The 27100-nt window shown below is 50.4% G+C and overlaps 1 protein-coding gene across 2 annotated transcripts; it reads right to left on the reverse strand.

Annotated features, from left to right (window-relative positions):
- Window positions 1-222: 222 nt before the first annotated feature.
- On the reverse strand, window positions 223-26934 carry SPG7 (SPG7 matrix AAA peptidase subunit, paraplegin). Of its 2 annotated transcripts, XM_064387250.1 has the most exons (17): window positions 26668-26934; window positions 25985-26087; window positions 25415-25504; window positions 21622-21872; window positions 20903-21042; window positions 18989-19091; window positions 17374-17499; window positions 16922-17084; window positions 15652-15825; window positions 11588-11712; window positions 10293-10395; window positions 9247-9357; window positions 5459-5574; window positions 4024-4180; window positions 3288-3451; window positions 2499-2576; window positions 223-894 (listed from the first exon to the last, which is right to left on the reverse strand). In XM_064387250.1, exons 1-17 carry the CDS (start codon window positions 26782-26784, stop codon window positions 685-687), a joined length of 2331 nt encoding a protein of 776 aa, XP_064243320.1. In that variant the 5' UTR covers window positions 26785-26934; the 3' UTR covers window positions 223-684. The 2 variants fall into 2 exon arrangements, with proteins under 2 accessions (XP_064243320.1, XP_064243321.1); XM_064387251.1 differs by lacking the exons at window positions 18989-19091; window positions 20903-21042.
- Between the last annotated feature and the right edge of the window lie 166 nt (window positions 26935-27100).

The following is a 27100-nucleotide window of genomic DNA, read 5'->3' on the forward strand; positions in this document are numbered from 1 at the left end:
CTTCCCATGTGTGCCCAGAGTCACCCTCTGCACAGTTTCTGTGTCCCACTGCTCAGCTCTTTTTGCCTCAACTTCTGCTTGGGAAAAACTTGCTGTAACAACTGGACATAAATTATTGACTAGGGAGAAGGAGGCTCTTGTCCTGTAGCACTCCAGAGCTCTAATGAGCCTTGTGTGTGCCAAAACACCCCCGGAGCCTGACACATTGTACACACACAGCAGCACGTTGTGGGCAGTTTATTCCAGCCAGGGCTGTTTGTGTGTCCTGTTCAAAGGTTACACAAGAGCTGCAGCAGCCCAGCTCAGCCCCACAGGGGTGTCCCCATGCTGAGGGCACAGCCCTGCCCTCCTGCCAGGGCACAGAGCACAGCCACAAGTGGCTTACATGGGACTTTCCACCCACTGGAATACGTTCCCTGCTTCTTTGTACAAGAAACTTCCACAGCAGATCAGACTTACCAACTCCTAATCACCACCACCCTGCTAGGAATCAATTCTGAAATCCTGAGGAGTTCTCCTTCCTGCAGGACAAAGCTCAGAGAGCCAGCACAGCCATCCCCTACATTTGGGGTGGCAGCAGCAGCACAGCAATCCCCTGCTCAGCACCTTTGAGTGGAGTTGAGAGGGCAGAGGGTCTGTGTCCAAAGGAGGCCTCCGGAGCCCTCCACTCCACATGGAGTGGGCTCACACTGGTCTCAGGCGTGGTTCCTCCTCCTCCTCGTGGCTTGGTGGCTGGGGAGGTGTTTCCTCCTCCCTGGTGTCCTGCTTGTCCCTCTCAGCCTGCAGCCAGCTCTGAGGAGCAATCATTTTCTTGGGCCCGTGGGGAGGGGGCCCGATCAGCGCTTCGATGTCGTCGTAGTTGATCACTTCCTTCTCCAGGAGGGCACTGGACAGCTGCAAAAGGGGAAGGAGGAAAATGAGGGATGGAGCCCCAGAGAGAGCAGAGAGCTGCTTCTCTGAGCTGCTCTGAGAGTCAGGCCTCAGCACCTGCAGCCCCAGGAGCAGAGCTGGCTGTGCCACCACAGCTGGGGTGACCCTGAAGCTACCAGAGCCAGGACCAAATTCTCCAGGCTCCAGCACGGTCCCCAAGAGCACGTTGGGCCAGGAATACACAATGTGACTGCAGGCAACAAAGCAAGCTCTTGGCAATGATTTGCAATGAGAGCTCCAGGAACAATGAGAGAAGTGTCCCTCCTGCCACTGTCACTGCACCTGTGGCCCTGCCCAAGAGCCAAAGCAGCAGCACGGAGAGCTCTGGCAGACCCAGAGCCTTCCCTGCACACACAGTGCTAACAAAGAGCTGCCTGTTCCTGCAGGCAGGGGCTGGAGGTCAGCACGAGTTCCTCTCCAGAAGAGTGGAATTCTCTGGCCCCTCTGGCAGCAGCACCACCCCTCTGGAGCAGCAGGTGGCTGTCCAGAGTGGAACTGCTCGATCCTGCTGACGAGATGTGACACGCTGGCCTGGCAACCGAAACACTGACTCTGGACATACTTTGGCTGCACTTGAAAGTTTTTCTGTGCTGAGCCTCCAGCAAACATCTGGCTGCTGTTACATGGCAGCAGCAGGACAGAGGAGCCTGCAGAGACACCCCTGAGGATGCCTGCTCCAGAGCTGCCAGGGCACTGTCCTGAGGACAGCAGCGTGTCCCAGCTCTCTCCTTAACACGCACTGGAGCCTGACACTGCGTAGCTGAAGGGGTTGTTGTTGTTGTGTTTGTTCTTGTTTGTTTAAAAAGAGGATTTAAGGAAAATAATTGCTTGATTTGCAAAACAGGCGACATTACATTGACCCCATGTCATTTGGGAAGTCACGGATAGGAATTCTGAAGGGAAGTCAAGGAGATGCAGAGGGTGCTGTGACCCCAGCTGGGCTCAGCACTGGGCACAGAGCTCCTGGCACAGGTGGGCATGTGCCAGGGTGTGCAGCTGGATCGGGACTGCCAGGACACAAAGGAGAAGAGGCAAAGCACTGTCTCTGCAACAAGGATTCTTTGGTACATCAGTCATTAAGGAGGTGGAAACTGCCTGGAGTCACCAGAAAGCAGGAACCAGCCCCCATCAGCCAAGGCACCATATTCCTGCACCAAAACCAGACACTGTCCACCTGATTACTGGCTTGGCTTGCCAAAAAGTCACTCTCAGCTCTCTATAAAATTGCACTGCCAAGAGGCAAGCAGAGAAGTGCAGGTGAAGGACACAAATTCCAGCTTTGATCATTTCCACAGAGCACTCCTCCTCCTCTATCTACCCTGCAAACACCAGCTGGTGTGAGGAGGCAGACTACTCACTGCTGGGAAAGGCACACACATTCCTCCCGTGCCTGCTCTGAATCTGGGGGATACACAGTAAACAGTCACTCGTTCCCAACACTCCCACTACAAGACTTTCTAGGAGAGAGACAACACTGCAACAGCTGAGCTACAGAGCACAGAAAGCAGCAAAACCACCAGTTACAAACACCCAAACCAAGCAACAAACCCCCACACAATTCAGCTCACTGTTTGCAGCTTGTCCCGGTTCTCCAGCAAGAGCTTTTCTGTGCGCCTGTAAGCCTGAGCCACCAGGATTTTGGCTTCCTTGAAGAAACAAGAAGAGGGAGTTGGGGTGTAGGCGGCAACAAACACAACGTGTGGCTAAACAAGGAGAGCACTGAGGGATGGAATCTGCAAACTGAGCCAGGCAGAATGTGGCCCCCATCAACAGAAACTATGGATAAACTGGTTGGAAAAAGGCCCAAGGAGTGCTGGTGATAAGGGGCAGTGAAGTCTTGCCCTAGCACAGCTTAATGGGAAATGCAGATTAAGGCTGTCCAGGAGCTAAAGGGGCAGCTCAGCACAAATCCCAAGGAAGCACAGACACGGTGCTTCTGAAATAGAGCTTTTTTGTTTCCAGCTTTCTGACTTTTGAACTAAAGGAATGTGTTTTTTCAGCAGCGAAGCCAAATTTCTGATCAAAACAGGCTGATTTGCAGTGAGTCTGACCATCAATTTGGTTAGATCTGATCTAGGAAGTGCACACATCTACACTGTGCAGCTGTGACTTTAAGACACAGATTTCTTGCCATCTCAGCCCTGCACAGCACAGGCTGCTGGGCTGAACTGACAGCCAGGTGGGATTCTGCCTGTCCCTGCTGCCCCACTGCACAGCCCTGACACAGGGAACAGCTAAGTGCTCACTCACTGGCCAACAGCAAAATGCAAATTGTCTGGGTGTAAACCACTTGTCATTTTTCAGTGAAGTGCAGAAAGAAATGAACAAAGAGAAACCCTTGGTCAGGGTGGCCTTACGTGGTCCATCATCTGCAGCAGGCCCTGGCTGAAGGGGCGCCGGCCGATGCCAGGGGCGCTCTCTGGGTCTGGGAAGGAGATCTGCCCGATGCTGGGCACCATCCCATACTGCTTCACCATGGCATAGGCAATCTTGGTCACCTTCTTCAGGTCGTCCTGTGCTCCTGGGCAGGAAGGACACACACACTGCTGGTCAGCTCTCAGCTCAGTGCAGGAAGAGCACATCCTGCACAAACACGTCCTACCAGAGCTGAGAGCAGAGGACCCAGTGCAGCCCATGGAATGAACACTCAACCCACTGAGGGACCTTCCTGCAGGTCCCAAAAGTGACTGAGTGACCCTTCTGTGGCCAGCTCACCTGAGATCAGATCTGCCACTGCCCACAGAACAACCTGGTCTAGTGGAAGGTGTCTCTACCCATGGCAAGGGGTGAAATGAGATGAGCTTTAAGGTCCCTTCCAACCCAAACCATTCTATGATCCTATTTGGATTTAACTAGTTGGAAACAGCAAATAAAGTTCTAGGTCTTCTCAAAAGCCTCATCAGTAGCTGTAACTGTGGCTTTTAGCTTTGGGACAAGTCTGAGACAAGACAGTGACAACCAGCCCTGAGATCTCCATGCCTGCAAGTGTCAGAACACCATGTGACATTTCTTCTTGCCAGCACAGGAAACCTCCGACCCTTGCTCAGATCCCCCTGGACCTCCAACTGCCCATGCCAGGCTCTGGCTCCTCACCTGTGGTGACCTTGTTAAAGGTGATGGCCTCGGCCACTCTGCCCCCCAGGGCCATGCACATCCTCTCCAGCAGCTGCTCCTTGGTGAACAGGTGCTGCTCCCGGGGCAGGATCTGCGCGAATCCCAGAGCCGCGTTTGTCCGCGGGGCAATGGACACCTGCAACACAGAGCAGCTCCCTCAGCTCAGAGAAGTGCAGAGCTCTCCCTACAGCACCACAGGGAGGGCAGGAGGAGGCCTGCATTCCCAGGGAAATCTGTCCATAGCCACGGACAGGTTGGCCTACAGAGACATGGCAGCAGGGTGTCCTCACTCCGGCACCGAGGGCTCTGCCTTCACACACAGACACAATTCCTGCTCAGGAAATTATCCTTAACAGCAACTCATAGAAATCCTGAAATTTAGGAGTTATAGGCCACACGGAGTTTGCTGATTCTGTTCCAGAATCCCTGAGACTACCTGCAGCAAGACAGGAGCTTTCAGAAAAATAACAGCCATTTTCCCCACCCACTAAATGAGAGTAATTAACACCAGTTCTGCTTACACAATGGGTCATTCAGAGTGAATGTGCTACTGGTAACTGGCCAAGGAGCTGTCACCCTTGTCGTTTCACTCCCCACCTCCCACCAGTGTCTCTGCTTTTGGAGATGTGCACGGATCACATCCCAGGGAGCCAGAGAGGCCTTTCCCTGCAGAGAAGGGCTTGGGGCAGACAACCTCCCAGCCTGGAAAACACATCTCTCCATCAGTATCACAGCAACTCCTGCAGTGGCTTCACTGGCTGCAACGTGCTGGGAAAGGGATCACATTTGGATGTGTGCACACAAGCAGCCTGGAAGTGCACGACTGAGCAGCAGCACCAGGAGACTCAGTTGCTTGTAATTTTTAATTGCAAGGCTTCTCCTATAGCTGTTAATCAGCTTTGCACCAGCACTATCATCAATGGAGCCTAATAATGGATTTCTCTGCGGCATAAATTAGGGACATGGTTTATATAATCACAGAATCATTAAGGGTGGAAATGTCCTCCATGACCACCAAGCCCAACCTTCAACCAAATCCCACCAGCCCACTGAACCACACGGTGAAGTGCCACGTCTGCTTGTTTTTGAACATTTCCAGGGACAGCGACTCCACCACCTCCCTGGAGAACCTGTTCCAATGCTTAACCAACCTTTCAGTGAAGAATTTATTCCTAATATCCAGCCTGAATCTCTCCTAGTTTAGTGGTGGGCTGGGCAGTGCTGAGTAGTTGGACTCAATGGCCTCGAAGGTCCTTTCCAAGGAACATGATTCTCTGACTCTGTATTTGCCATTTACTTTTCTGCAGTAGCACAGCCCCAGGCTCACAGGGCAGAGCAGAGCTGCACACAAGTGCCACAAGGCAATCTTGGACAGGGAAGGCCCTGGGCCTCCCCTCCCTGGCAGTGGAGGTACCTTCATGACGGCCTCGGTGTGCTCCAGCAGCCACCCAACCAGCGCATGCCCGGACTCGTGGAATGCCACCACCTTCCTCTCTTCTGGGGACAAGATCTTACTTCTTTTGGCAGTGCCTGTGGGAACACACACCAGGGTTTGCTAAGTTATCAACAGGTGCAACCAGTGGGGCATAACCTGGTCCAGCCCAGGGCACAGCCTGTGGCTGAACCGTCTGTGCTGACTCTGGAGAGGGGGAGGCAGCAAAACCCCTTTAACTAAAATGTTTGGAAAAGGTGCTCCCTGGCCCTGAGGTGGAAAGCAATCCACACCTGGGATGGCTTGAAAACCCTGGCAGAAACCTTCCCCACTTCTCCTTACAACAGACTTAATCATTAGACAAATAATTTGACATTTGATTTGATCACAGCTCAAGAACCTTGTTCCCATGGTTGGATCTGTAAAAAAGCAGCTTAGTTTTTGGGGTTTTTTGGTGGAAAAAATCTGAAAACAACACAAAAAAAATTGCAAACAACAAAACCCAAAATGAGACTAGCTGGAGTCTCACGCTCATTTTGCTGTTTCCAGTCCCTTAGGCAGAACAAGAGAGAAGAGAGGTGTTGAATCATATATACGAGGTCCCAGTTGAGAAAACTGTACACTAAGAGTGCTCAAATCAGCTAAAGTCCAGGAGTAGATACAGAAATCCTTCTCCAGAGCCTGGAAATGTCTCTGATTACACATGGCATGCTCTGTATGAGCTTATTCCCAGGCTCCTGAGAACCAGTAAATGAAGCCATAACTCACAGTTAACCCTTCCTCCAGGAAGGTGATTTTCCAAAGTATCTATTTTCCAACTCGACAGAGCAAGTTCAAAAAGGATTGGAAAAAAAAAGAGATGAATGGAAGTAAAACTTCTAGCACATAGGAAAAATAAGTACAGAACACACAGTGTGTCAGGCACTCATTACAGCTCAGAATGTTGGATGCAAAAAGGTCCCAGGAGCTGCAGGCCGGAGTCCCCTCACAGAGCCCAGGGCAGCAGAGGGGAGAGCAGCCAGTCAGAACCAACATTGCACCAAGCTGGCTTCATGTCTTGGAAAACAACATTCTATTAACGTGAACTTTTAAACGAAGTCAAGGGTTTTATTAAACAAGGAAACAACAAAATTAGCGTGGCAGATCTTGTAAAATACTGCTCAGGGACCCTGGAAACTGCTGTGCCCTGCCAGGCACGATGGAACAGCAGATTAATTGCAACTGCCTTGATTTTCATCAGCCAGTGCCTTACCCTGCCCTCAGCAGTGTGTGAGCATGGCCCTGTATGGCTATTTCCACACAAGATGTATCTATTCTCTATAAATATATGTATATATATATATACACACACAGACACTTAAAAAATCCCTGTCAGCCACTGAGGGAGGGACTGTGCTCTTCACAATAGCACACAGTGTGCCTACCAAGATTATTTCTTTTCCTACACTATCTCCTGGCATGCAAGTCCCCTGGAAGCCTGTAGTTATCACATACATGACACAAGCCACCCAGGAAACAACTCTGGTGCATCTCTGCTGGCCTTACACAAACCCCACCAAGAAAATAGGCTCCATCTTCTAGAGCCAAGCCCTAAAAGCCTCTGTGTGCTCAGCAGGTTTCTACCCTCACTCCCAGGAGACCTGACTGACTGCTTTCTGTTCCCAAACTAAAAACACAATGGGAACTACCACAGAGAGAAGTTCTTGCTCCTCCCTTACAGCAACACAAAGCTTTAAGGCTGACAGGGCCTCTGGACTTGCAGAGCTCCCTTTTGATTCCACCCCACTCTTATTAAAACCAGAAGCTCCTAATGGAAAGCACAGTAATATCTTCTTTCTTTCAAGAAAAGCTTTTATAGGAACTGAAATGCCCTCTGGATTGTGAAACCCAGAAGCATTCCTATGACATGGAAAGGGTACATTTAATACAGGGGGCCTGGGGGGTTGTTTGGGGTCTTTCAGAATCTGTCTACAAAAAATAGCCAGTCCTGCTAATATGAGAGAATCTGATTAAGCAACAAAAAGACTCCGTGGCTTCCTACACACACCAGAGCCCGAGTGAGGCCAGGCAGCTTTAACTGCCAAAGCTCCTGTCCTGCAATGCCCCACACATGGATCCCAGAGATCCCTTCTGCTGCCAGCCCCCCAGCCTCCCCTGCTTTTTGCTTTATCTTCCCACTCTGGGGAACTAAGGCAAGGCTCAGAAAGAAAAGGCAAGTGAGTCTCTACAAGTCTGGTGCTTGTGCTCCTGCAGATGGGAAAGTAGAACACATCTTTACAGAGCATGTGGTGCCAGGACAAGGGAGAATGGCTTCAAACTGAAAAAGAGGAGGTTTAGTTGGAATACCAGGGAAAAAAAAAAAATCTTCCCTGTGAGGGTGGCAAGGCCCTGGCAGGGGCTGCCCAGAGCAGCTGTGGCTGCCCCTTCCCTGGAAGTGTCCAAGGCCAAGTTGGATGGGGCTTGGGATAGTGGAAGGTATCCCTGCCCAGGGCAGGGGGTGGAATATAAAGTCCCTTCCCACCCAAACCAGTGCAGGATTCTGTGACCTTTGCTGCAGCTGATTAGAATTTCTGTGTTACAACTACAGTTGTCCCCCTGTCCACTCTTGGGAGCCCCTGAGTACAGCCTGGGATTTGTGTTTTTAACCAAAGCACTCCAAGGGTTTTGTTGTTCTGCAACAGGTGAAGCTGTGAGCAATTTTCTCAAACATCTTATTTAAAATGAGGAATACTCTGAGCATTTTCTGATAAAGCAAACACTCAGGACTTAATTCCAGGATCAGGAAGTAACTGACCCAGTACAAACATCCTGTTCCACACGTTCCACTAAAAAGGCAGAGTGCCAGTCTGTGTGCCCAGGCTCCTGCTGGGAATGGAGCCTGGAAGCAGTTCAGTGTCTGATTATGAGATCCACAGCTTGGCTCCAGGGCAGTTCAGCCCAAAACCTACCAGATCCAAATCCCTCAGGTGAAGTCTAGAGCTCTGGGAACTCTTTTCCCCTCCCTACAATACCCAGGGAAATCTCTAGAGGTTCCTCTCCTGGCAATGGCACAAGCAGCAGGGAAAGGCCACAGGATGTTCTCAGAGGGAGAACAGTGCTCCACTGTCTTGCAGTTTGTTCTGCCAATTCATCAAAGCCTGGGCTTGGAAGGCAGAAAGAAAAATCTCTAATTTCTTACTGGTGAGGATGCAGAGACTATTTGCCATTGATATTTATGTAGCAGGTGTCCAGAGCAGCAAGAAAAATTCAGAGATATTGTTACTCTTCTTGTTAAAAAAAAAGCGCCAAACAAACAACAACCCACAACCCCCCAACCTTCTAAACTGAAAAAGCAACATGGATTTGAATTCTCCTCTTTTTTATTTTGTCAGTGGCCATTTCCCCTGAGCTATGGGTTCAGACTTATGCAGATTCAGGAAGACTGAGCCATTTGGGGTGTTCTTCAGAGAACTTGCTGTGACTGTCACTAAACACCTTCAGGCCAGAGCACACTCTGGACCCATCTGTCCTTCTGGGATGTAACCCCCTCACCTGAGCAGAACAGACCCTGAGGCAACATCAAGAAATGCTGCTGCCCTGGCACAGGTGCCCAGAGCAGCTGTGGCTGCCCCTGGATCCCTGGCAGTGCCCAAGGCCAGGCTGGACAGGGCTGGGAGCAGCCTGGGACAGTGGAAGGTGTCCCTGCCATGGCAGGGGTGGCACTGGGTGGGCTTTAGTGTCCCTCCCAACCCAAAGAGTCCATAATTCCCTGGAATGGCTGCACCTCTCACCTGCAATGACTCTTTCCACAGCATACTCGAAGTTGGAGGTATCAATGGATTTGTGCCCCTCCCTGGCAGCATGAAGAGCAGCTTCATTGCAGATGTTTGCTATGTCAGCTCCTGCAGGCACGAGATCACAGGAGTTACACTGGGTCTGAATGGCACAAACAAATCTGGAGAAGGACCTAAGGAAGTCAAACAGCCTGTGCTCTTTGTTCCTTGGGAACAGAGAGCAACCCCAGCCCATGGTGTTGATGTTGGATTTGAATAATACAACTGCTTTGGCAGGGAATGCAGATACCACACAGAGCTCAGCAATCCAGGAGCAGGCTGAGGCCAAGGCTGGCTCCCAGGGACAGGGATGGTGTGGGCAGTGGGCTGGCACAGGCTGCTGCTCTGCTCGACCTCGGAGAGCAGAGAAGGAACATCTGTTCCCAGTTTGTGTGGGTGGGTGATGGTGGCGGGGGGCTGCTGGGAGCAGACACAGAGAGGCAGCATGCTGGGGCCTGGGAGAGGGGAAACCCAGAAAGGATATTCCAGGAACTCCACAGAAACAGGAACTCTGGAGCCCCTTGCTCAGCTCTGTTTCAAGCTCCCAGGGACCCACCCTGGAAGCAGGCTTGATGCAGGAGCCAGGCAGAGCTGTCCAATTTCTACTCTGATCAGCAAAATAATTCCTACTTGTTCCTTCCATCACTTTCCTGGTAATATAAATCAATTTAACAACCACTCCTCTGAAGTGCAGTGAACCTCACCCTCAACTGCTTTGAGAGGAGCATGACTGGTTCCCTCCCTTAGGAGTTAGGCACCTGGGCATTGTAAAAGGATGTTTTCCCTGCCTCCCCACCCTGTTAGTCCAACATATTTCAGAAGATTGAAAATATTCATGAATATCTGCTCATCAGAGCTCACCAGGGAGCTGGTCAGGCTCCCACTATTTTTTTTCTGTTTTCCACAGATAAAAAAGCCCTTTTTGACCAAAACTCCCCATTGGCCCCCAGCACCCAGGAGCTCCAGCCTCAGTGGAGCAGGAGCAGCCCAAGGACACATCATACCACTGAATCCTGGGGTCAGCTCTGCCAGGTGCTGCGAGTAGAAACTGCCGTCCTGGATCAGCTTGAGGCCCTTCAGGTGCTGCTCAAAGATCTCCTTTCTCTCCTGTAAAGAACACCCAGCAGCTGAGCCCAGCCAGGGTCACCACGGGGCCCTGCTGTCATGGCAGGGAGCAGGGTGGTGGCACTGCCGGCAGAGGGGACACTGACAGTGCCAGCAGAGGGGACAGCGACAGTGCCAGCAGAGGGCAGGGCTCTCCTTGCAGAGCTCCAGCAGCCCTGATAAACACCCAGCTCTCAAATTCCCAACAGATGCACGAGGCTCCCCCTGAGTCACAGCTTTCTCTCTCAGGGCCACTCTCCCCGTGTCACTCTCACTCTGATCTGTCTGAACTTCTCCCTCACCACGTAAGCCCTCGCAGGAAGGAGCTCTGACTGCCTCGACCTGCTCCTGCACAAACCACAAACTGCAAAGCCCATGCAGCAGCTCCTCAGCCTGCACCCATTTCCCAGATGGAGGTGGGGGTGAGATGCTGCTGGCCAGCAGCCACCAGTGACTCATTCAGCTGGTCCAGGAGATCCTGACTCAAACAATGGGCTCAGTTGCCAGGGTTTTTCCCCTTCCTCCTTCAGGGCAGCTGCACAGTTCATGCTTCCGGGGCCAGATTCTATCAGGCATTTAAGGTATTTTCACTGAAAACTCTGCGGAGGACAGTGAAGCACAGATGGGAGAGGAAGAGCCTGTGCTGGCACAGCACACAGATCCTCACTGCAGCTGAGCCTATTCCCAGAACTCTGCTACAAATGTCAACACAGCAGACATGGAAGACTCTTGTAAATGGATTTAAAAAGCATTCAGAAGGAGAAAGTCACTTAACAGGCTGCCTAAAGGAAAATGAGGAGCCTTACAAGGATAGGGAGGGCAATAAACCTACAGAACAAATAGTGCTCAAGGCACATGACAATTTAAGCTCTCACACCAGCCAATTGCCAATTAGGTGCTTCCCAATTTCCTGAAGAGAAGACACAAACATAACTCTGCATCTGCATGGCAAAAGAATTCACTGCCAAGGCTCTACCAGAGGAGAGACCTCCAGACCAGTGAGGTGCCACTTCAGAGGAACAGGCCACTGCATTAGCACCCCAAATCCTTGATTCAGAGCACAGAAACAGGAACAAAGGCAAACAGAGGCTCCACATCTCCATCTCCTCCAAGCTCAGCCTTGCCAGGCCAGTGAGACCAGCAGGGGCTGGGACACCTCAGCCACAGGAAGGAGAAGGCAGCTGGTGGAACGTACCTGCAGCGTTGGGAGGTCAATGAAGATGTGCCTGTCCAGCCTGCCAGGTCTCATCAGGGCGTTGTCCAGGACGTCGGCGCGGTTGGTGGAGGCCAGCACTATGACGTGATCCGTGGTCCCCATTCCTGCCAAAACCAGGACCAGACGAGGAGGTTTGCCCACCTCAGACTGCACTGCAGGCACACAGTGGGCTGGGGGCAGGGGATGGAGTACACAGCTTTACACAAAGCCCGAGGGTGTGTACAGCACCCTTTGGGGCTGCTGAGGGTGAGTGTCCCCTGCAGCTTGGAGCAAAGTCACAAAGGAACCTCCCAAGTGACCCAGACCAGTCCCTGGTTATCATGGATACTCTGAAATCCCCTTTTCATTTACTTAAGTCTTGGCTTAAGACTTTTTTTTTCTCCTTCCTACTGCCACACTTGGAAATTGCTCCAACTAGAACCCGGAACAGAATCTCTGTTTTGGTGAGTTTACAGATGCCTTCTCAGCCCCAGGATAAGTCAGTTCCTGAGCCTTTAGCTCCAGATTGTACAAGCAGCACTTCCTAGCTGAAACAGCCTTTCCCACAAATTTCCACTGAAAGCCCTTTTGGTTTTTATTTACTTTCAGCCTTCAGCCACAGACAGGCCACCAGGGGAGGGACAGGCTTTCCCCTGGGCTGCTCAGGTCAGTGCAGAGAGGACAGCTTTGCCACCCAACAAGGGCCATGTTACAGCATGAGTTGTTCTTTGCCTCCTCACCTCTTATAGGCACCGTGCAGGGCCCTGCACAGATCAGCCCTGCAGAACCCACACCAGACACAAAACACAACCCAAGAGCTTTGCACTGATTATCTGCACAGAATTTGGCCAAGCCAGTCAGAGCAGGTTCTGTCTCCAGGTCTTTAAGGAGAAGGGAGCACTGGGATTTACAGGCTGCCTGAGAGCAGCCCCAGTGGAGGCATCAAAGACAGACAGGATTTCCTGGGGAAGGGAAGGCAGGGCACTGGCAGCTGCAGGAGGGCAAAGAGGAGCAGACTTTGTGCTGCCTGGGTGGGGAGCCAGAGCTCCCATTGAATCCCTGCCCCACACGGTTATTTCTTGCATTCCCCCAGGTGCCTGCAGGCCCCTGGGCATGAGTCACCTGCTTCCAGCACATTCCCCAGCCCTGGCACACAGCAGCCTTCCCAGGGAAAGGACACCACAGTCCCATGTGCTTGCCTCTGCCAAGTCCCACGCTGTGGAGAGGCGGCTCCGTGCACGTAAGCTGGGCCAGTTTCAGCTCTCAGCTCCAGCAGAAGAGCTGCCAAATGTGTCAGCGTGCAAGAGCTCAGCACAGATCAAGGCTCCAGGTGAGGCAGGGGACTGGCTGTGCCAGCCTGTGCTGCAGCAGACCTGGTGCTCCCTCTCTGCAGGCTCCTGCCTAAATAAGCTGCCGGAGAGGATGAAGCCGAGCATCCTTCAGGCGTGGATCACACTGCACTCTGGAGTGGGATAAACAAGCAGAGACTGGCAGGCACTCCAGGAATGGCAGGATTAGATGGCACAGTGCATTATCTGCCTTGCAGCTGGGAAGACTCTCTTAAAATAGGTCTGACTATTAGAACAAATAAAAAACCAGAAGCACTGAGAGCATCCTCCTCACATCAGCTTCTGCCCCACTTGCTTAATGCAACACCACCTGGCATGTCACAGGCAAAGATCAGCCAAAGGAACAGGCTACAAAAACAACACCTCATCACATCAACAAATGAGAGACAGCTCTGAAAATGCAGCCTGAAAAAAAAAAAAAAGAGTTCCTGCAAGGGTCACAAATGAAAGGAAAGGGAAAAAAGGTCTACTCGAGCTGCAAGTTCCAGGATCCTCACTGAGCAACACACTGCTTGGTGGGCATCTCACCTGCAGGGTTACACTGTGTCACCCTCCAGCCATGTGTCCAAAAGCCTTTGGACACCTCCTGGGAGCAGGGGCACTGAAATGGGGCCCCTTCCTGAAGGAAGCCTCAGGGCTGCACATGGCACAGCTCAGGACTTGTCCAAGGGCTCCAGGTGAACAGCTACCAAAAGCCATGCTGCATTTCCATTCACAACCCCCCAGCTCAGCCCAGGACTGCCAAAGCTCCTCTCAAAGCATCCAGAACAGAGGAGAGATTTGGGTCACACTCCTCTTCCGCCTGTCTGCGGTTTGAGAGGGAAGATTCACTATTCAAAGCAGGCACCTGCTCCGACAGAGCCGGGCTTTGTGCGTCACTCACGGCGCTCTCACAAACAGCTTCTGTGGAGAGGCTCCCTCCAGTGCCTCCCACCACGGCCCCGTGCTTCCCCAACTCACAGCAAACTGTCAGAGGGAAGGAACCCCAGGCTGCTCAGGGGAGAGCCCCCTGATTCCTCCAAAACGTTCACAGCAATGGGACTGAGCCCCAGCCTGCACTCACCCCGTGCAGCTCATGGTGCACTCAGCTCCCCGCAGAGCTCTCATCCTCCTTTCCTTGCTCTCCCTTCCCTCCAAGAAATCTCATTCAATCACAGAAATCCAACAATCAGTGATGACTCACTGATCTGCTTTTGTGCATTTTTTCTCTCCAATTAACACCCATCTCGGGTCTATGGTATTGTTTTGTCTTCAGCCCTCAACTGAAGCTCAATCGGAGCTCTCAACCTTCCATCTCAAGGTTTCCTTACAAACACTCAGCACACCTGGGGCAGAACTGTTCCCCTCCTAAACAGGTCATTCTCCATCAACCTGGGGACTGTTTTGCTGTGCTGCACATGGCACACCAGTGTTGTTTTAGGTGACACACTCCGTTAGGTAACACTCCAGTGACACGTGCCAGGATCCCTGCTGATCCCATGTTCCCTGCACCAGGCTGACATCCTTGCCAGCTCTCTCCTGTTTGACACCCTCAACTCCTTGGACTGTTTTTTTTTAGTGTGTGTTTGATAAAGCACTGAGCAAAATGAAGGACTCTGTACATGATCTGTGCGAGACACGAATAAAGAATGAGATAATATAGATTTAAAAATAAACCAGGCAGCACACTGCAAACAAGAGACTATAAAGTACACACTGAGGATAATATTTACCTTCTAAACTCACTTTCCAGTTGAGCTGAACCCTTATTTCTGCATTGAAACTCACCAGGAAAACACTCTGGAAACCACACCTAATTTTTACAGACTGATGGAAATCAGACATTTTCATTTTTAGGATAGAGATGTGGAATGTACTGACTACATATTCCTGAACAGACACGCAGGCTTCCATTTAATTCAGAAGCCAGCCCACCCTAAAACTGCTAGGGGAGACAAGGACCCACCCAAGCCAGGACTGCTGGGCTGTGTTAGCATTGGCCTTTCCTGTCAGGATCTCTGCTTCACTGGAAACACTCAGTACAGAGCCAGCAGTTGGAACCCAGGTCTGGGGATGCTTTTGGTGCACAACGGCTTCAAATTTTTCATATGAAGAGTGTGGTGAGACAACATGACAGTCAAGCTATGAGTCACAATTACAGCGAAGGGAAAAGTGAAACAAACTCTCCCTGATGGGCAGGTAGTTGGTTATTCCTCACCCTGCAATAGTAAAATTTATCAACACAAATGTTGCAAATTGGGTCAGTGCTGCAGGCTTGGACAGAGACAGGACTAAGGACTGCCAAAGGATCATTCTTTGTGTGAAGGTGTCTGAGCAAAGGGCCAACCAGGTGCACAACAGCCAGAAACCAAACACAAGTGTGGCCTCAAACCAGGACTTGTTTGCAACGCTTATCTCCCTCATCTCAGAGATCCTGTGGTCAAGGCAGACAACACAAACGTAAGGCAGTGGACAGGAGAATTGATATAATACATCACTTCTGTCCCTGTAGGACAGCTGGACTCTAAACTCTGACAGGCTTTAAACCACTACCTATCTCAGACAGGATACAACAAGTATCAACAACGTGTAATGGCCAGCTGGACTGAAACTCCAGGGGGTTAAAGTTTACAAGATTTAGGGACTAGTGATGGGGTACACGGGCTCAGACTGGTTCAGACTTCAGCAAGAGAACACTGCAGAGGCCAGGCAAGTTCAAGCAGGACAAACACTGACCGTCCATTTCCACCAGCAGCTGGTTTAAGGTCTGCTCCTCCTCGGCGTTGGCAAAGCCCGACACGTTGGTGGAGCGCTTCTTGCCCACGGCATCGATCTCGTCGATGTAGACGATGCAGGGAGCGCGCGCCTGCGCCTCCCGGAACAGGCTCCGCACGCGCGCGGCTCCCAGACCTGCAGCGAGGGAAACGGTCAGCCTGCTGCCTAAAGCTGGGAGCAAAGCTGGAGAGCTGGCCCTCACTGAGACACCTGACAAACACCCTCTTGAGGTGAACCACCCATGTGTGAGGACACGAGGCTTGACTCCATTTTGCTCAGAAGGCTGATTTATTATGTTATATATTATATTAAAATACTACATTAAAACTATACTAAAAGAACAGAGAGAGAAGATGATCAGAAGGCTACAAAGACCAAGAATAGAATAGAATAGAATGCATAACAAAATCTTGTGACTGCTCACAGCCTTTGCAGAGGTGGCTGTGATTGGTCACTAATTGAAAACAATCCACATGGACCACTGGAAGATGCACCTGTTGCATTCCACAGCAGCACACAGTTATTGTTTACATTTCTTTCCTGAGGGTCTCAGCTCCTCAGGACAGGAAAAATCCTAGGAAAGGATTTTTCATAAAATATCATGGCTACAACACCCTGAATGTGACAGTTTCTCTCTCGACACTCTGAGCACAAAGAAACAGCCCCAGAACTCGTGTGGAGTCCTTAGGCTCAGTGTGTCCTGGGGCTAGGTTTAACTGGGCTCCTAAACTTGCAGGATTCCTACAGCTGCTGCAAGAGGAGCTTTGCTCCCAGCTCCCAAAGCAGCCTCCTGCTCCTCCCACAGTTCAGAGCAGAAATAGTCAACATTTTCCTGCATACTGACCCTTGCTGGGTCTCAAGAGATCTGTGAGGAAGGAAGAAAAGGAGAAGGATGGAAATCCCAAGGCACACAGAGGCCCTACTTTCCCCATCTGCATTTCCATACAAGGAAGGAAGCCTCAGTCAAGGACTTTAATAATAGGTACAGGGAAGCCAGAGAGGATGCTTGCAGGTGAAGGACCACAGCTGCACTCTGTCAGAAAGCAGCAACCAGAAATGCACTTCAGATACTACATAATTAAGGAACTGCATCACTGAAAACCTTTTATATCTTCAGTCTACACATCCAACCCATCCTCCCCATGCCAAGCCCTTTGCAGGAAGCCCAGCCAGCTCCCTCCAACTCCACAAAAGACAAAGAGAGCTCCCCCCATTCCTCAGAGCACCTCACCTCCAATCACCTCCACGAACTCTGAGCCTGCCATGGCCAAAAATGGCACCTGGGCCTCTGTAGCCACGGCCTTGGCCAGCAAAGTCTTCCCACAGCCTGGTGGGCCCAGCAACAAGGCACCCTTGGGCACTTTGGCCCCGAGCTGGAGGTAGCGATCAGGATTCTGCAAGGACAACACAGCTCAGTCAGAGCCACAGCTCACACCAAGCACTGCACCACAGTGGGGCTTCCCAGAGCTTCCCCAGAATGTTTTCAGCCTGGGCAACTCTGAGCTGCCAACAGGAGCAGCACCATCTGCATTCCCACTGTGGAACTGGAGAGACAGAGCTTGTTTCAACAGAGGCTGCCCAGAACCATCAAGGATGAAGAGCAGAGCACCCCCACCCCCTCAGGTCACCCCTCTATCCCAGAGGAAGGGCAGCAAACATTTGTTTTGTTCTACTTTTACATACCTTTAAATAGTCCACAAATTCCTTGACTTCCATTTTTGCCTCATGCATTCCTGCTACATCCTTGAAGCCAATCCCTTTTCCAGATTTCCCATCCACAATGGTGAAACGAGCCATCTTCAGCTGGTTCTGGGGAAGGCAGCACAAACACCAAACAACTTTGAACAAGGCAACAGTCTGGAAAGGCTGTTTGCTACATTTTGGGAGGCAGCCCAGCCCAGGGAGACAGCCCAGATGTCCCTACCAAACACCACTAAAGTCCCCACCAAAGCACTGGTGTTTCATGGATTTTTGCTCTGGAGAAAGTTCCCAGATGGATGGTTGACTCAAACTTTATTTATCCACATGTTGGGAAGAGACAGAATAAACTTGCAGTAATAGTCCCAACACAATCCAGCTAAAAATCCATGTAGACCAGGCAGGGATGATTATTAAAAACATGCAGATGTCCAAAGCCTGATTTGGGATCTCCTCCCTGATTTCTAAATGCTCTGATCCTTAATACACATGGGACAGTCATAGTTCCAAGGAATATGTGTTGATGGCAAATAACTGTCAGTGGTAAATAATTGCCAATACTTGTGAAAGCATAGACACTTTGCACAGTCTTTGATGTTGCTGCTGGCTTCTGCTGAAAACACCCCAGGCCAAAACTACAGGTTCTTAAACTCAAAAGCCACCACACTTCAATCTCTTGATGCATGTGAAGCCACAACGAGAGTCAAAACAAGAATTCAGTTAAACATCCCACTCATAACTGCTCAGTATGGTCTACTCAAAGCAGCTACTCAGGAGGTTTTTTCTTTCAGAAGAAAGTTTACGGCTTCTGATTCCTCAGAAACATCCAAAGGAAGAGTTAAACTCAGGGCCTGGCTGTCCCCACTTAGGCAAGGACACAATCTAGTCCTCAAGGCCTCATTACTCAACACTTCTTTAAAATATTCCTTTTCTCTGAGCAGCTGCATCCTTTTGTTCAAAGAGAATCTCAAAGCCAAAAGAGAACTGCGGAGGAGACTGAGTGGGAAATCCAACAAGGGACTGAATTCACTGTGTTTTCATCCCCAATCCCTGCGGTCAGGGACAGAGCACCCCGGGCTGATTCCTACAGCTTCATCAGCTGATCCAGGCCAGGGTGGGAGAGGGGAGGAGGAGGAGGTTTGCCTGGTGTTGCAAGCGAGGCATGCGGCAGGAGCAGAACAGGCCAACACATAATGAACTCCAGAATCTGAACATATTTTATAAATTGAGAACTCATTTTGCAGAAAGCAGCAATTCCTACTTCTGGCTGTATGGGAGGCATGTTGGCAGGGCCCAGTGAAAAACACCATCTGCAGCTGCAGCTCATTAGCAAGCTTTGAAAACAGCAAACTGGACTGAAATTCCCTGAGCTCAGCCCTTCCTGCCACTGGGAAGGGAAGGGACCTCAGCTAAGGCCAGCTAAGGTACCAGCCAGGGAGATGAGCAGCACAGGATGCAAGGTGTGGCAAGACTGGAGAGTCCTTGGCACCAGTTCATCCTCATCCTGCACTGACTTTGGTGGGAAAAGGGGAGGAGATAACCCAGCAGAAGCCAAGATTCCCCACAGGCTGCAAAACATGCTCAAACCCAGGCTACTCACAAAGGCATTGAAGCCTCCGGCCCTGCTCGCCACCCTGAAGAGGCGGAAGATGCTCCAGAGCATGGACACGGCCACCAGTGTCACTATCAGGGAAAGGACATCACTGAAAGGACAAAGACAAGAACACACTGAAGCACTCAGCTTCACCTGGTCAGTATTACCCAACATGACTACTTTTAAAGGACATTTAGGCTACAGTGCAAACGAGCAGACATGATTAAGAACATGGAACTTCTGCAGGTTTTTATACAGATATATAAAACCCCTAACCCCAACCATTACATAACCTAAGAAGTTAAGCAGAGGACACTGGCAAACATTGCCTACAGCTGTGGAAGAAATTCGACCTCACCATCCACTTCAGAGGCATTTCTGCTTCTAAAACAAGCAGGACTTCCAGGCACTCAGATCACACGCGGAGCAGAATCCACTGGGGCTGGCAGTGCCTCCAAAGGGAGCTCACTGCAGAGGACAGTGTCTGGTAACAATAGGGATTCCAACTCTCCTAATCCTGGCAGAAATCACAGTGTGGGTCTCCCATTAAGAGATTGCTTGATCCTCCTTAATTTCCAAATTTCTCAGGAGTCCTTTATGCCAGAAAAAAACTGCTCCAGCACCAACATTGTCAGTTTTCTGAATCCTTTGGAACACCCATTGCATAAGAAGGGAGATGGGGAGCTGACATGACACCCCAGGTCTAACACAGTTACAGCACACATGCTGAGGACAAATACCCTGTGAGTTCTAAACAAAGGATATCCCCAAGAGCAGGAAAAATGATCCTATGCCAGATGACAGGCTGAGATTGGTGTGCCCCTGTTCTGCTCCACATGCCTGAGGAACCACCCGGCCTCACCACACTTTTGTGCTTATCTTTACACCAGAAATGTGTGCTCCACCTCTCACAGAGGGATGATTTACTGGAGCAAGGGACCAGCAGGAGCTCTACACCCAGCTGCATTTGTTTCTGCTCAGTGAGAGATGCAACGGCAACACTGAAACCTGAAAGTCACCTTCAGTTTGCCTGCTCTGCAAACAGGATTAATTCTGAAACACCCTGAGCGCCCACAGCACGGAGCGAGCTGAGCCCTGCAAGGCTCTGCACCTCACAGGCTCCAACTCCAGACTGAGACCAAATCCTCCAGACATTCATCAGGTCTTCTGAGAGACTTAACAGCCCATCACAGCTCTTAAAAAATGGTTTAAAATCTCTTCTGAGGAGCAGGGGAAACAGCTTGCATTGGGGGCTGATTGTCTGTTCAGTCCTCTCTTCCTGTTACACGTAAGTCTGAAAAAATTGGCAAGTTCTGAATTTGAACTGAAGGTCTCATCCGCATGATTACTTAAAAAAGCTTATCTTCGTACATTCAACTACATATTAAAAACACCCAAATGTTGATGAGAGGACAAAATCCAGCCCAGGTATCCAATCAGACATAAACTTCACATTTTTGCAAGGTGTCTGGGAGGAGGAATTACACACCAGTGTAATTACATCTCCAGTGGGAAAATCGAAGCATTACAACAAGGAAGGAAGGCTTAGTGCATCCCCAGCCTTCTCCACAGCCCAGGCTGTAACATCATTTGTTGCCAAGATTTCTATCACACACTGCACTTGGATAGTTGATTATGAGGACAAAAAGAGCTCAGCTGAGCAAGAACTCAGTGACCCTGACCTGAAACATTTTGGCCTGTTGCATGTTGCAATTACAGAATTCTTAAGACCCTCGCTTTTCAAACATTAATGTACATCTAAAGCACCTTATCTTTCAGAAACATTCATTCAATGCTGCAAATCCAAGCTCACTTTTCTGTTCTGCATTTAGATAACATTTAGCCGAAAGTCACTTTTTTCCAAGCAAAGGATGCTGTCACCAATACAAGAGCAACAGTAAGGACAAATTTATATCATACTTTCCATAAAAGCCAGGGTGTTTGTAGGAAATGGGGATTCTGTCTTTCTCATCAATATTCAGCTCATCCTCCACAGCTCTGAGCTTCTCTTCGAATTTGTCGATGTTTGCCACGCGCATGGTGTAGAGCAGGGTCACGTTCTGGGGACAGGCAAGCCACAGCAGCATGGAAATGTTATTTATTACATATCAATATCTGCAAGGAGCAGAGGGGCACAGCACAGACAGGTCAGGTAAAAATTAGCCTCATGCTACACCCTTTGATCCTGCATCAATGAATTTGGGGGCAGATGACTGACACCAGGGCTCTGAGTGAATTTAGGAACCCTCTGGTCTTAGGAAAAAAGGCTGATGGAGTTTGACAGAACACTCATGACTGAAACCCAAACAGCAGAAAAATTCTGAAACAAAATTCAGTCATAAGAGTTTACAATCTCCTAGATACCTTCTCCCACATCAGACTGGGCTGGCAGAAGAAAACTGAGTTTCTCCAGCTTTTTAGAGATACACAAGATTTTTTTTTCCTCCAGGCCATGTTAATTATTTTTACAATTCTAACTGCAAATCTTAAGTTTCCAGTTGCTTGAGGCCCCCTGAACTTCAAACACAAGAAAGAAAAGAACTAAAGCAAGTTTACCAGCTGGAGTTTCACTGACCATTAATTCAGTCACCTTCAGCAGTATTATCTAAGCTCATTCACAGCTCTAGGGAGTCACTCACAACTTGTCCGTGTGGAGTTCCACCTGGGTGCAGATAAATCTCCACGATGTCACTCTCGGGCACCACCTCGATCCTCTGCACCTCCCCCTTGGCCAGCATCTCATTCACAAAGTAGTTCCAGGAGATGTTGGTCCCTTCCCTGTTCTCGCCGATCAAGAAGCGAAGCATCAGCACGACGAAGGTGAGCACCAGCAGCGCCCGCAAACGCTCCAGGTGCATCTGGTTCTCCCTCCTCCTGCGCTTCTCCTCCTCTTCAGGAAACAAGATACCAGAGGAAAAAGGATTAGTATGCAATTGTGGAGTTTTCTGACCCAAAGAAGGGAGAATAAAATGAGAAAGATTAACACAATGGTACTTTTGAGTGGGATTTTGTGCTGCATGTTTGGTTTCCCCTGAAGGACTGGGCTTCCCATGGTGCTAGTGCACCAAACCCACTAAAATCCCAGTAAATATCATTCTAGGCTAAAATGAGACACTCTCTTGCCTGGCCCCATAGGGACAGAGGTCAAATAAAGGCACAGAACCCTTGCTGCTAAAAATCAAACTGCAGAATGACTACAACTCACTTTATATACAACATGGCTCCACAGTGGAAAATATAAGGAGTAATCCCAATGCCCCTGGTAAATCCCACAGCACATTATTGTTTCCAGGGGAGCTCTGATCTCCTGGCACCTGCACCACAGCTCCAGCAATGCTTCCACTACCTCAGTAAATACCTGCATTTGCAGAGAATGGGAGATAGCACAGAACACAAATACACTGCAAATCCATCTGCCTTAACCAAACTCCCTGGGTTTTCTCCCATACAACTCATCTCATATTTCAGAGGGTTTGATAATTTGCCCACATTAAGGATCCGTATCCAAGAGGGATTCCTATGCTGGATGTACTTTCCCACACTTTTATTGTGCTACAACCACACTGAAGCAATGACACATGGAAAAGGGATGTTTTACTTCAACTATTTGCCATCAAATATTTTTCCAGTCTCATAACACTTATTTTTTTTTGCAATGCACAGGCAAATTTACAATTCTGTGGGCTGTAAAGGGCTGTCACAGCACAGTTCAATGTCAGCTGCTGGCCAGTGTTCGAGTTGTTCAAATGACAACAAATATCTCCTCCTCTTTCCAGTCACATGTGAGTGTTCCCAATATATAATTTAGCACTTGCTCTTGATATGCAATTTAACAGCAACAGCACCATGGCATACATAAATACCCTTCCACACCCAGAAATAAATTCATTCTGTGCCACTGGGCTCTAATGCAGCAGTGCTGCAGCCCAGATGTGATTTATTTGCAAATTCATAACAAATGCCCTGACACCAGCATTTATCACCAGTCACCAATTAGGCCCTACGCATGCTGCAACAAAACCCAGGGACAAACATATGACCCAGGCAGCTGCTAAAAAAAGTCCTCTGTCCTTCAGAGGCACAGCATCATTTTTCACTGCTTCCCAGCCCTGCTCCACGCTGAACAGGAAAGGCTTGTTCCTAAATAGAAACAATGCAGCTTGGCAGAGAAGTCATCATTTCAGAGGGCTGTGACAAGCTCGGGCTCCGCGTCCAGCCCATCCGCTTTGTTCTCTCCTGCCATCCCCTCACCAAGTGTTATCTGCTGCATCCAGCTTTGTTAGGACTCAGGAATTCATCCCAAGGCTGCAGGATGACATCCACTACAGTCTTATTAGGGAAAATTGAAATACATGATAAAAGACTTAAGTCTGCACAACATCCTGGAAAGCTGAGCAGGTTCTAAATAAAAAAATTTTACAGAGAAACTACTTCAGGAAAGTGAATCCTGACAGGAAAAGTCCATCCATGGTTGTGCAAGTTCCTTGCAGGTGTCAGAGTCAACTCCTGCTAGAGCACTTTATTTCATTTCAGACCAAGTGAAGGCCCATAACCTGCTCTAAACACACACAGTCAGGGGTGTGAGCACAAAAACATCTCTCAGGGGAAAGGTACCCATTAAACATCTTGACAGAACTCCTCCCATTTCCAGGAATTAGATCTTTCTAGGACCTTTAACCTGCAGCTGAATAATTTCAAGAGAGAACCCCACTTCTAGAAAGTTGCAAGGCAACACCAAGCTCTCCTCCAGTCTGCATTTAAACCAGTACAAACCCATCTATTTCTCAGCTGCGGTGAAGCGTGACTGGCTGTACAGCACAACATCCACCCTGCACCACGAGCCACCCCACAGCACTCAGCAAACGAGTCCCAGGGACTGGATGTGACACTTGCAAGCAGCAGCTGTGGGAATACTTCCAGCTTCTGAGTCTCCACCAAGCAATGATTTGCCATTAACCCCAAATGTGAACTCTCTGATTAAAATCTTTGCAAGGGCTGCGGTGACAGTTTGAAGAGTTCTGTGTAATAATTACAGCAGAGACGTGTTCCCCTGGAGACACGGGGCAGCACTCCCCTCCCAAAGCCAGGCTGTCCATTAATCACAGCAGGAGAGGCCACGGAGTGCTGCTGGTTACTGATGTGAACAGCCACAGCACTGCCAGGTGCCTGCCCAGCCATGCCCTGGCCTCGCACAGCACAAGCCCCAGCTCCACACTCTGCTCCCTTCCTGACTCTGACACCTGCACTCAGCCCCCAATGAACACTGCATCCCAGCCAGATCATCCAGGCAAAGCCACTGCTCCTAAGGACACTGCCAGGCTGCCAGCAGCAGCTGACCTCTGCCTTGAAAAGCCAAAAATCCAAGAGGATTCAATTATTAGGAGATAAAACTCCTAAGGACACTGCCAGACTGTCAGCAGCAGCTGACTTCTGCCTTCAAAAGCCAAAAATCCAAGAAGATTCAATTATTAAGCACAACAAAGCAAAAGCCAAGTGCTCACGCCATTTGGTGATACCCAGGCAAAGGTTTAGAAAATAAATTATAAAATTAATGACATTAAGTGCCTCCCAGCTTGCAGTACAAAGTTCTGGAGGCATGGCAGGGGGCTGGATGATTTTATGGGCCCTTCCAACCCAAGCCACACAGGTTTTTAGGGAGATAAAACTCATTTTCAACTTTTTATGTGCCTGGGGCTTAGGAGAATAAGACATGGAAAACAGTATCTAGAAAGACTGATTTTAAAAAGAAAAACCAAGAAAAATTAGTAATGCAGCTGAGAGCTCTTTAAAGAATTTATATCTAAGTTCTGTGATTCACTAGAAGTAGGGACACATCCACGTTGAAGGTAAATGAAATATAAGCAAATAAAACCAAATCCAGCTTAAATGACTGGGTTTAGTTAATACAAATTTATTAAGTCAAAATGCTCTACAACAAAAGCTCCCAAAAACACCACAGGTAATATTACTGTCCCCTTCATAAAGGGGCAGTGCCAAGGCAAACAGCAACGGGGAGATCTGCACAGGAAGCAAAGTGAACCACAAAGAGGCACTTCCCTGATCTTTCATCCCCTGGTTAGATATTGGGGGAAATCCTTCCCTGTGAGGGTGGGCAGGCCCTGGCACAGGTGCCCAGAGCAGCTGTGGCTGCCCCTGGCAGTGCCAAGGCCAGGCTGGGAGCAGCCTGGGACAGTGGGAGGTGTCCCTGCCATGGCAGGGGTGGCACTGGGTGGGCTTTGAGGCCCTTCCAACCCAACCACTCCAGGATTTCTATATCTGTCTTGTATCTCCCAGTCCACCACCTAAAGCAGAGTACTCCTTCCAGCCTGCTCTTAGCCCCAGGCTTGTACAGGGAGAAGGTGCAGGGAAGCAGGAAGGTGGATCTTGCTCCCTGCATTTCAATAAATCTCACAATTTTTGGCACACACATACCATCCTCCTCCTGGGGAGATTTCTTCTTGAATCCTCCATTCTTCTGGCTACTGCCCCGAGAGCTGGACGTAGCAAACCAGGAGGTGCTGCCTGCAGGCAAGCAGAGGTCAGGGATTGTTTTCACGGCACAAGAGAAATAATTTGGAGGGATTTCTTCAGTGCTGAACCATGGGCACAGCTCCCAAGGCACAGCCATTGCTAACACTGCTGTGGGCAGTGAGGAACAGCCTCACGCTTGGGATTGGAAATGCTCATTCAAGGAAATGTAGGTAATGGAATTAAATCAAGTTTCTCAGGAATGCTGGGGGATACTCCAATAAATGCCAAAAAAGGCTACAAACACAAAGTCTGATGACCCCAGGACTTCTTTAATCCCCTGAGCTCCTCACGGGAAGGTGCCACTGCTCATTCCTGTCACCAAACACAGCCCTGGATCCCTGCAAGCACCCCCAGCTCCCACATCCAGGAACAGAACACCTTTGCTGCACCTCCAGGAATGCAGAGGGAAGGCGAGGAAAGGTCAATTCTCTTATGAAATCAGACCTTTCCCCTTCCTGCCCCGGGACTCACCCAGGAGGTTCCAAAGTCTGACTGGGTCTCGGATCAGGAGTTGTTTTGTCAGGACTCCGCCGAGACCTTGACGTGCTGGGGAAAGTGGTGGTGCCAGGAGGCTCTGAGGAAGGAGAGAAAGAAAAACAAGACAACAATTGGCTGAGACTCAGATTCCTGAGCAGGGAAACGCTGTGGGTGAGAGTCAGGAGAGCAGCTGGGAGCCCTGGATGGGATCCTGGCTGGGCACTTCCCACATAAACTGGGAAATGTTTGTAACCCAGAGCAAAGAAAGCACAGGTAGAAATGGACAACCCGTGCTCAAAACACTCAATGCTGCATCTTCATCCTCTCCGTGTCTGTTTTTTTTGTTCTAAAGGCATGTTGGAAAGCAGTTCTCAGAATGTAAAGCCTTTGGATCCCTGGCAGTGTCCCAGGCCAGGCTGGACAGGGCTTGGAGCAACCTGGGCGAGTGGAAGGTGTCCTGCCCATGGCAGGGGATAAGAATAAAATCCCTCCCCACACAATTCCTTCCATTATTCCCACGGTGCTTCCCAATCAGTGCCCAGCAGCGCTGACACGACGGACCTCCGGGACGGCACAAGGACAGGTCCCTCCGAGCAGCCCGAACGCCCCTCTCCGCCCGTTCTGCTCCTCCCCCGGTACCCCCAGCGCTCGGTGAGGCCCCGCCACCGCCCCGTTACCTGCAGGCCGCGAACGCCGCCGAGGGCACAGCCGCGGGGCCGGGCCCAGGCGGCGGCGGGCGGCCGCCAGAAGGCGCAGCGGCCGCGGAGGAGCCCCACCCGCAGCAGCAGCGCCATGTCCGCCGCTCCCCGGAGCCCTCAGAGGCCGCGCCGGCGGGACGAGCCCGGGCCGGGCCGCGGCGGCTCCGCCGGTACCACAACGGCGGCCCCGGCACGGCCGGAAGCGCCCGCTGAGGGCCCGGCGGCCATCTTGGAAGCGGGAGCGCGCCGCGCTGCCAGGCCTCAAGATGGCGGCGGCGGCGCGCGGGGGCTGCCGGGAAGGGTGGCGGCGGCCCCGGTAACGGGCGGGCCCGGAGCGGCCTGAGGGGCCGGAGCGGCCTTGGCCCGGGCCCAGGTTATTTAGGCCCCGGAACAAACGGCTGGGAGGGCCCAG

This window comes from Passer domesticus, chromosome 12 (assembly GCF_036417665.1).
Source record: "Passer domesticus isolate bPasDom1 chromosome 12, bPasDom1.hap1, whole genome shotgun sequence".
Lineage (NCBI taxonomy): Eukaryota > Metazoa > Chordata > Aves > Passeriformes > Passeridae > Passer > Passer domesticus.

Bases quoted from the DNA above. Each gene is read 5' to 3' on its own strand.
- SPG7 (XM_064387250.1), bottom strand. From the start codon at position 26,784: ATGGCGCTGCTGCTGCGGGTGGGGCTCCTCCGCGGCCGCTGCGCCTTC. The intron at 17,085-17,373 runs GTATGTAAAAGT...TTGTCCTTGCAG, and splicing joins AATTTGTGGACTATTTAAAG to AATCCTGATCGCTACCTCCA. The intron at 10,396-11,587 runs GTACGTTCCACC...TGTTCTTTACAG, and splicing joins TTGACCTCCCAACGCTGCAG to GAGAGAAAGGAGATCTTTGA.